A 10745-nucleotide genomic window follows, 5' to 3' on the forward strand; every position below is an offset into this window, starting at 1 on the left:
CCACTGTGCCTGGCCGGGAGCATTCTTTTAAAACATAAGTATTGGCTGGGCGTGGTGGCTCACGCCTGTAATCCCAGCACTTTGGGAGGCCGAGGCGGGTGGATCACCTGAGGTCAGGAGTTCAACACCAGCCTGGCCAACATGGTGAAACCCCGCCTCTACTAAAAATACAAAAATTAGCCGGGTGTGGTGTCGGGCGCCTGTAGTCCCAGCTACTCAGGAGGCTAAGGCAGGAGAATTGCTTGAACCCGGGAGGCAGAAGTTGCAGTGAGCTGAGATTGCACCATTGTACTCCAGCCTGGGGTAAGTATTCAAATGTAAGTATTCAAAAATTTAGTGCATATTTTACATGTATAGTACATCTTACGTTTGGTTTTTTTGTTTGTTTCTGTTTTTGTGATTGAGTCTTACTCTGTCCCCCAGGCTATAGTGCAGTGGTGCGATCTCAGCTCACTGTAACCTCTGCCTCCCCGATTCAAGTGATTTTCATGTCTCAGCCTCCTGAGTAATTGGTACTACAAGCACACGCCACCAGGCCTGGCTAATTTTTGAATTTTTATTAAAGATGGAGTTTCACCATGTTGGCTAGGCTGGTCTCAAACTCCTGATCTCAGGTGATCCTCCCACCTTGGCCGCCCGAAGTACTGGGATTACAGGCGTGAGCCACCACGCCCGCCTACATTTTACATTTGTTTAAATGTTTCACCTATCCTGTGGTGCTTCCTGCCCTTCCCATTTGTGCACAAGCTATTCCCTCCACCTGGAGTGCCCTCCTCCTGTCTGGCTCCTGCACCTGGAGAACTCTTGCTCCTGTTTGAATGCCAGTCTCAGACACTATCTCTCTCAGCAAGTGTTTTCTCTTTTTTTTTTTTTTTTTTTGAAACAGAGTCTTGCTCCGTCGCCCAGGCTGGAGCGCAGTGGCACGGTCTCGGCTCACTGCAACTTCCGCCTCCCAGGTTCAAGCGATTCTCCTGCCTCAGCCTCCTGAGTAACTGAGACTACAGGTGCATGCCACCACACCTGGCTAATTTTTGTAATTCTTGGTAGAGACGGGGTTTCACCATATTGGTCAGGCTGGTGTTGAACTCCTGACCTCAGGTGATCCACCCGCCTCGGCCTCCCAAAGTGCTGGGATTACAGGCATGAGCCACCACACCTAGCCGTGTTTTGTCTTAATAATATACCCAAACTCGGCCAGGTGTGGTGGTTCATGCCTGTAATCCTAGCACTTCGGGAGGTTGATGTGGGCAGATCACTTGAGCTCAGGAGTTTAAGATCAGCCTGAGCAACCTGGTGAAACCCTGTTTCTACCAAAAATACAAAATATTAGCTGGGGTGTTGGAGCTCAGGAATTTGAGACCAGCCTGGGCAACTCAGCAAAACCCCGTTTCTACTAAAAATGCAAAATGTTAGTTGGGGTGCTGTCATGCGCCTGTGGTTGGTGCTAGCTACTTCGGGAGTTGAGGTGGGAGGATCACTTGAACCCAGGAGGTCAAGGGTGCAGTGAGCTGAGATTGTGACATGGCTCTCCAGCTTGGGTGACAAAGTGAGGCCCTGTCTCAAAACAATAAAAATAAAAACAATATCTCCACTCTTTCCTCAAGTCCAAGCCATGCGTATACCTGTATGTGCTTCACCTGACGGTGTTAGCTCAGTCTTCGCAACTTGTTCATTATGTATATTTTTCCTTGGCTAAATCATGAATTTTTTGAAGGCAAATTGTGCCTTTCAACTCTTTTTACCCAGGGTCTATCACAGTGTCTGACTTATATAATGTGTTATATAAAAGTTTGCTGAATGAATCCTCTAGCTGGAAAAGAAAAAAAGCATGCAGTTCACAAAACCTCTCCAAATAAAAATGAATTAATAAAAGCATATGTTAGGAGATGTTATTTTCTCTGAAAACAGATCCTCAGTTTTGTACATAAAATTATGTTTGAGAGGGAAGTATAATCAAGATGCAAATTGGCCTCAATATATGAAACATTTGGCTGAAACAGACAAGATGAAATTTAGAAGAAGCATTTTTGATTTAAGTGCAAAATATAAATTACAAATATTTAAAATGGAGAACCTGATTTGGCGTCAGTAAATTTTAATTTACTGCAAACTTTATATGACCCAACAATGAGATTCTGTTACGAAAAAATATATCATTTCATACAGCATTAATAAAATATAGGGTCCAGCTGCTGGGATGTAATACTGTCACTGTAGCCTGCATCAGTTAGCCCGTGTCTCAAGTTTGTTTTTTTGAGACAGGGTCTCACTCCTGTCGCCTAGGCTGGACTTTAGTGGCGTGATCACGGCTCACTGTAGCCTTGACTTCCCAGGCTCAGGTGATTGTCCCACCTCAGCCTCCTCAGTAGCTGGGACTATAGGTGTGTGCCACCATGCGTGGCTAATTTTTTGTAAATTTTTTTTTTTTTTTTTTAGTAGAGATGGGATTTCGCCATGTTGCCCTGGGTGGTCTTGAACTCCTGGCACTAGCTACTTCGGGGGTTGAGGTGGGAGGGGTTCAAGCAGTCCACCTACCTCAGCCTCCCAAAGTGCTGGAATTACAGGCCTGAGCCATCATGCCTGGCCTCAAGTATTGCGTATAGACCTAAATGCCACATTTGAAGAGATACATTCACAAAGTTGGAACTGCGCAGAAGGCCTTGGCCAGGAGAGTCTATAAGCCAGGTCACAGGAAGACTATAAGGGGAATCTCAGAGCTCTCTTCACCTCTTTAACAGGTTTTAAGGAGGGAGTAAACACTTGTCATTGCAGAGGCTATCAAAGAGGGCAATTTGTGAGTAGGCAGCTTTTACAGAACGCAAGGACTTTCAACAAAAACTGCCTCTGAAGGTGATGAACTCAGATACTGGAAGTATTCAATCAGAGACTAGGTCATGATCTGTTGGGATTATCATGGAAAGGATTCTTGAATTGGGTGGGAGCTGAACTTGACTCCAAAATTTTAACTCTGATTCTTTGATTTCCTTCAATAGAAGTTCTGTGGTTTTGTAGTAATAGCTAACATTTATAGAATCCTAATATTCTAGCCAATATACTAGGTGAATTTTATTAATTTTACTTAAGCCTCACAGTAATCATACATAATAGGTATTCCTGTCTCACAGATGAGGAAACTGAGGCTTAGCGAAGTTTGGTAAATTGCCTAAGTTCCTACAGCTAGTGAGTAACAGAGGCTGGATTTAAACCTAGGCTATTTGACATTAGGGCTTGTGTTGTCTACCATATACTACTTTCCAAACACTTTAAACATAATCATTTAACTCATTAAAGTATGATTTATTCCAAGAATATGATTATGTGTTTTGTCAAGTGGGATATTTACTTGCCTATCTCTAAAGAGCACCAGTTTAAAAAGAGTGTATTTTTCTAATTACAAATATGTACATATTCGTATAAAATTTGAAAAATAAAAATTGTTCATAATCCTACTATCATTAGGTAGCCATTGATACTTAGCTGGGCATATTGGCTCACACCTATAACCTGAGCACTTTGGGAGGGTGAGGCAGGAGGATCAGTTGAGGCTAGGAGTTTGAGAGCAGCCTGGGCAACATAGTGAGACCCCCATCTCTACAAGAAATCAAAAAATGTGCTGAGCATGGTGACGTGCACCTGTACCCCCAGCTATTCAGGAGGCCGAAGTGGGAGCCCGGGAGGTTGAGGCTGCAGTGAGCCGTGATTGTGCTACTGCAGTCTAGCCTGGACAACAGAGTGAGACTCTGTCTCAAAAAAAGTAGTTTTATGTTCAATTAATTTATATAAAAAACTTAAGAATGACATTTTGTTTCACTCATGAGATTTGGTGAGGCATTGAAAAGCTTAGATCCCAGAGTAAACTGTTATCAAAGTTTGATTTTTTTTCTGGCTCCCAGCCCAGTAGTGAACCATATTACTTCCTTATAACGTCGAGGCTCGATAAGGGGAAAAACTTTTTTTCATTTGAATAAACAGAATGTTGTAATCTGGTGATTGAATTAGAGACATTTATCATACAAATGTTAACATATAATACCTTGAGCTGAATTTCATTCATTCAGTAACTATTTACTGAGTATCATCAACTCTGTGCTGAGTCACCGGGGATATGGTGGTAACAAAGCCAGTTAAGACTCCTGTTCTCATGGACAGACAATGAATGAACCAGCAGTCATGCATTCATCAGTCAGGCCAACAGGCTGTTTCCAGATTTTGGCTGTTACAAACAAGTAACTGCTATGAACATTCTTATATGAGTCTTTTTATGAGTAGATTTAATTTATCCAGCTTGGGACTCAGAGAATAGTACAAAATCTGGCCCTTTTCATACATTCCAAATCTTTATTCCATGAATGCTGGAGTTTCTCAGTCCATTTGCCATGTCTCTGCTTTGTTGTGTATTCTTTCTGTTTTAAAAAAAATTTTAGCAAAGATGGGATCTCATTATGTTGCCCAGATTGGTCTTGAACTCCTGGGCTCAAGTGATCCTCCCACCTCCGCCTTCCAAAGTATTGAGATTACAGGTGTGAGCCACCATGCCTGGCCTCTGTATGTTTTCTACCTCTTTATCTGTCTACTACATTCTGGTGACTTCCTCAGATTTTTTTCTTCAATTCGTTAACTCTCTCTGTATGTGTGGTCTACATTTTAACTTGTCTATTGAGTATTGAGTTTTAAAAAATTTTTAATAACTATTTTTCATATCTAGAATTGTACATCTTTTGTCTTCGTTTTGGTTATTATTTTCATTAATATCTCTGAATATTCTTTAAAGTCCTTTTCAGATCTCAGGTATGGAAATATTTGACGACTCTGTGCACTATTTTTGTCGGCTTTAGGGTTTTGTTTTGTTGTGATTCATTGTGAGCCCCTTCGAGGGACTGATCTTCCATGGTAGTCCTGTATGTTTCCGACGTGGAGTGAGTGGGGTGTGTGTGTGTGTTGTGATTGACTGTGCCTGGTTCCAATAGAATTTACCAGTTCTGCACCAGTTTAAATTCAGTTTATTGGCTTAGGTTTCCCTTTTATGAGGATAATGTGAACTTGAACCTTGTTTCTGCTTGAGCCATAGAGAAGTGTAGGCTTGAAGATTTGTCTTTTATTTTTTAATTAATTTTTTCTTTTTATTTGTTTTTTGAGACATAGTTTCACTCTATTGCCCAGGTTGGAGCGCAGTGGCTGGATCTTGGCTCACTACAATCTCCACCTCCCAGGTTCTAGTAATTCTCATGCCTCAGCCTCTGGAGTAGCTGGGATTACAGGCGTGCACCACCACACCTGGCTAATTTTTGTCTTTTTAGTAGAGAGATGGTGTTTCACCGTGTTGGCCAGGCTGATCTCAAACTCCTGGGCTCAAGCTGTGCACCCGCCTTGGCCTCCCAAAGTGCTGGGATTACAGGTGTGAGCCACCGCACCCAGCTGAGGATTTGTCCTCTTTCGAGGGATTCTGTTCATGCCTTTAGCCTGGGACAGGTGGCTTGCCCGGGCCAAGGTGGGCAAATACTTATGGTTTGTGGATAGTGTGGCACTCTCCTGGATTCCAGCTGTGTCCTGGGCCTGTGGCCTAGAGTTCTGCCTCTGGGTTGCTGATAAACTCCAGCTCTGGGTCTGATATGAGTTCTGGTCTCTGCCCAGCTTCATCTCCCACCTACCCACTTATTTTTTTTTTTGAGACAGCGTCTCACTCTGTCACCCAGGCTGGAGTGCAGTGGGTGCAGTGGCACACCATCAGAGCTCCCCGTAGCCTTGACCTCCTCAGCTCAAGCTATCCTCCCACCTCAGCCCTCTAAGTCGCTGATACTTCAGGCATGTGCCACCGCACCCAGCTAATTTTTTGTATTTTTGGTATAGACAGGGTTTCACCATGTTTCCCAGGCTGGTCTCAAACTCCTAGGCTCAAGCAATCCACCTGCCTTGGCCTCCCAAAGTGCTGGGATTACAGGCATGAGCCACTGCACTCAACCTTCCACCCACTTTGGGTTTCCTCTTCCTTTTCTGGCACATGATGATTTCTTTCTTTCTTTTGGGGGCTTAACTGTGTATTACTTTTTTTTTTTTTTTTTTTGAGACGGAGTCTCGCTCTGTCTCCCAGGCTGGAGTGCAGTGGCCGGATCTCAGCTCACTGCAAGCTCCACCTCCCGGGTCCACGCCATTCTCCTGCCTCAGCCTCCCGAGTAGCTGGGACTACAGGCGCCCGCCACCTCACCCGGCTAGTTTTTTTTTTTTGTATTTTTTAGTAGAGACGGGGTTTCACCGTGTTAGCCAGGATGGTCTCGATCTCCTGACCTCATGATCCACGCGTCTCGGCCTCCCAAAGTGCTGGGATTACAGGCTTGAGCCACCGCGCCCGGCCTGTGTATTACATTTTTATCTTTTCAGTGGCTTCTCCAGCATTTGCATTGGTTAGAGTGGAAAAGGGAAGGACTTTTATGTCTTCTCAGATTACTTTAATCAGAAGTTTCTCTGCACAAGTTATTTAATCTCATTAAGCCTCAGTTTCCTCTTCAATAAAAGCACTGGAGAAAATAACATATGAAATTCTTAGCACAGTTTCTGGAATAAAGTAAATGTTTTTAAAACAGCATAGCTATTACCACTTTTCATTATTACTGTAATAATTGCTGTGATTCAGTTTTTCTTCTCTAATACTCACATATCTATATAGGCATGATTATAATCCAGAAGTTGTTGTAAATACGAAATTGTTTTTGGCCCAGTGCAGTGGCTCACACCTGTAATCACAGCACTTTGGGAGGCTGAGGCTGGTGAATCACTTGAGGTCAGGAGTTCAAGACCAGCCTGGCCAACATGGTGAAACCCTGTCTCTACTAAAAATATGCAAATTAGCTGGATGTGGTGGCACACCCCTGTAGTCACAGCTGCTTGGGGGGCTGAGGCAGGAAAATCGCTTGAACCTGGGAGGCAGAGACTACAGTGAGCGAAGATCACGCCACTGTACTCAGACTGCAGTGAGCCGAGATCACACCACTGTACTCAGGTCTGGGCAACAGAGCGAGACTCCCTCCAATTAAAAAAAAATTTTTTTTTATTATTGACGAAATTTTTAAAAAGTAATAAAAACCATATACATTCAGTGGGTAACCTTCAGCCATAGAGAAGTGTAGGCAGGGTGCAGCTGATTGCTCTGTCTTTGGGCAATTTAGCTTTTAGGCCAGAGGCCACGGATGGGTAGCCTGGTGCCTAGTGTGTTTTTGTTTGGCTGGCACAATATTTTTTAAAACTGTAAATTTATTGCCAGCATTTTAAAATGGTGACATTTCATATAAAATTCAGATTCCTGACTTCTCTTAAATAAGCAAAGTATTTGACCACTCTGGGCCTTCTTTCTGCACAGGGTCATCAGCTTGTGCCGAATGGTTGCTGCCCCATGTTTTCTCCCTGGCCCTAAGACCAAAGGCCATTTACTTTTTTTGTTTTTTGAGACAGAGTCTTACTCTCATTGTCCAGGCTGGAGTGCAGTGGTGTAGTTTCGGCTCACTGAAACCTCCACCTCCCAAGTTCCAGTGATTCTCCTGCCTCAGCTTCCTGAGTAGCTGGGATTACAGGTGCCTACCACCACGCCTGGCTAATTTTTGTAATTTTAGTAGAGATGGGGTTTCACCATATTAGCCAGGCTGCTCTCAAACTCCTGATCTCAAGTGATCCACCTACCTCGGCCTCCAAAAGTCCTGGGATTACAGGCATGAGCCACCACACCTGACCAGGCCACTTACTATTTACTGTTGTACTTTTACTGTTATTTTAATAGTACAGAAATAGTGCTGTATACTCATTTCTTTCTCACATATAGGAAAACAGAAACTACATGGAGAAAGCCACATGTTATAGAAAAACGAAAAAGGGACTATTTTGTGGCTTGCTTTATTTATTTACATTAACCTGCCTGGCGCTGTGAACACTTCAGTTTGCAACCTCCTTCTATGCATCTTGGATATCTCTCTAAGTTCTACCTTTTTCTTTTTCTTTCCTTATCCTTTCTCTTTTATATCCCCCTGCCTTACCCTACGATAACCGAATCAGTTTCTATGAAGAACTACTGAGCCTTCTGGAGCAACAGAAAGTGTTGACTCAAGCCTGTTTCCTCCACTCCCTCGCTGCCCCACCTTCCAGAGAAGTCAAAAAAAATCTCCCTACCAACTGACTGAGGATTACATTTTTTTTTAATTGAGAAGCAAAAGTTTTCCTTCAACTGTTAGGTGATCAAAGGTTTAAAATGCAAAATACTTTGAAGAAGATCCATTAACTAAAAAATTCATTCATTAATCAGCAGTTAGAGGTGAGAGTCTAGCTTATTGTTTTTTTTTTTTTTCCTAGATCACACTTCATTGTGCAGATAGCCTGTTGTTTTGATTGATATGATTTTATGTCATTAAGAGAGCCCTAGGGAACTGTCAGAGGGCAGGGAGATTTCCTGGGGTGAGGATGGAGATAGAGACGGAATACAGAGATTATAAAGATGAAGAAATTAAACTATTATACTATTTCACATGGAAATTTATAGCAGTTCTTTCAGTTTGTGGGCACGGATATTGTAAATGGGACTTTTTTAGAGGAAAACTTGTTTATGTAAAGGTTTATATTCTGTATATAAATGTATTTTTGCCATTTGTTTTGCAGATTGTGGGATTAGTGATATGCTTTTCTAAAGAGTAGAAAAGTCGAAGATGTCTAGACAGAATTTTGTGGCTTTGACAGTGACTACCCTTCTGGGTGTGGCTATAGGGGGGTTTGTCCTCTGGAAAGGCATCCAGCGCCGCCGAAGGAGTAAAACGAGCCCTGTGACCCCACAGCCACAGCAGAAAGTGCTGGGCAGTAGAGAGCTGCCCCCTCCAGAAGATGATCAGCTGCACTCCAGTGCCCCCAGATCCTCGTGGGAGGAACAGATCCTTAAAGCAAAGGTGGTGACGGTGTCTCAGGAGGCAGAGTGGGATCAAATCGAGCCCTTGCTTAGAAGTGAATTAGAAGATTTTCCAGTACTTGGAATTGACTGTGAGTGGGTAAGTTAAAAAGCAAACGTTAAAAAAACAAAAACAAAAACAAAAAAAACAACTTCTGCTTTTCCAACTGGGACCTTGGACAGTCAAGTAGAAAATAAGGTTAAAGGAGAATGAATTAGCTTGTTCTCAACTTGCTTGTAAGCAGATTTTAGCAGAGAAAACAAAGCTGCTGTTCCTCTCAGGATGGGGGAGTACTTACAATTATGGATTCTGGAGTCAAACCTATATGAATTCTATTTTCCCCACTTATTCTGTGAACTTGGGCAAGCTATTTAGCCTCTCTGAGTCTTTGGTTGGTTGGTTGGGTTGTAATAGGAACATCATGGTACTTACCTCCAGTGGCTTTTCTAAGGGTTCAAATAACCCCTAGAAAGGATTCAGCACAGTGTTAACATGTAGTAGTAAGTGTTCATGAAATATTAGCTACAGTTAATATTTGTAGTAGCGTTTTCATTAGGATGCCATGGAGAAAATAAGGAAGTCTACTTAAATGGAAATTATTACTTAGGATTTTAAAAGATAACAGTTAACATTTGAAACATCATTTACTCTAAGCCATGTACTGTATGTTTTGCTTGCATCATCTCATTTAATTTTCACAGTATGGGCATAACTTGGAGATATTGCAGGTTCGATGTTAGACCATGGCAATAAAGCAAATGTTGCAATAAAGTGAGTCACATGAGTTTTTTGGTTTACTAGTGCATATAAAAGTTATGCTTATGCTGAGTGTGGTGGTGGCTCGTGACTGTAATCCCAGCACTTTGGTAGGCTAAGGTGGGGAAAATCAGTTGAGGCCAGGAGTTTAATACCAGTCAGCCAGGTCAGCATAGCAAGACCCCATCTCTACAAAAAGAGAAATTAGCCAGGTGTGGTGACACCCACCTGTAGTCCCAGCAACTTGGACTGAGGCAGGAGGATTGCTTGAGCCCAGGAGGTTGAAGCTGTAGTGAGCTATGAACACATCACTGCACTTCAGCTTGAGTGACAGAGGGAGATCCTATCTCAGGGGGAAAAAAAAAAGTTATATTTGTACTATACTATAGTTTATTAAGTGTGCATTAACATTATATCTTTAAAAAGTACATACTTAAATGGTTTATTGCTAAAAATTGTTAAAAATTATCTGAGCCTTCAGCAAGTTGTAATCTTTTTGCTGGTGGAGGGTCTTGGCTTGATATTGACGACTGCTGACTGATCAGGTTAGTGATTGCTAAAGGTTGGAGTGCCTGTGACAGTTTCTTAAAATAAGACAACAAAGTTTGCCACGTTGATTGACTCTTCTTTCATGAAAGATTTTTCTCTGCTATGTGATGCTATTTGATAGCATTTTACCCACAGTAGAACTTCTTACGAAATTGGAGTCAGTCCTCTGAAACCCTGCCATTGCTTTATCAACTAAGTTTATGGAATATTCTAAATCTTTTCTTGTCATTTCAGCAGTGTTCACAGCATCTTTACCAGGAGTAGATTCCATCTCAAGAAACCACTTTCTTTGCTCATCCACAAAAAGCAACTCTTCATCTGTTAAAGTTTTATCATGAGATTGCAGCAGTTTAATAACATCTTCAGTCTCCACCCCTAATTCTCTTTATCTTGCTCTATCCAGGAAATGTAATTAAGAGTCCCTAAGCAGGCCGGGCGCAGTGGCTCAAGCCTGTAATCCCAGCACTTTGGGAGGCCGAGACGGGTGGATCACGAGGTCAGGAGATCGAGACCATCCTGGCTAAC

At 42.5% G+C, this 10745-nt stretch overlaps 1 protein-coding gene across 4 annotated transcripts in view; it reads left to right on the plus strand.

The window, feature by feature from the left end:
- Window positions 1-10745, plus strand: part of EXD2 (exonuclease 3'-5' domain containing 2) — a 59282-nt gene that overhangs the window by 9325 nt on the left and 39212 nt on the right. For 2 of the 4 annotated variants that reach the window (XM_012000885.1, XM_012000886.1), the window contains exon 2: window positions 8635-9014. The exons of 1 other annotated variant lie outside the window; for it this stretch is intronic. In XM_012000885.1, coding sequence (XP_011856275.1) covers window positions 8682-9014 — 333 coding nt within the window. In that variant the 5' untranslated portion in view covers window positions 8635-8681. Of the gene's footprint in view, window positions 1-3111; window positions 3181-8037; window positions 8294-8634; window positions 9015-10745 lie in introns of those variants that run through there. One more of the 4 variants, XM_012000887.1, reaches the window with a different exon arrangement.

This window comes from Mandrillus leucophaeus, unplaced genomic scaffold (assembly GCF_000951045.1).
Source record: "Mandrillus leucophaeus isolate KB7577 unplaced genomic scaffold, Mleu.le_1.0 Scaffold641, whole genome shotgun sequence".
Classification (NCBI taxonomy): domain Eukaryota; kingdom Metazoa; phylum Chordata; class Mammalia; order Primates; family Cercopithecidae; genus Mandrillus; species Mandrillus leucophaeus.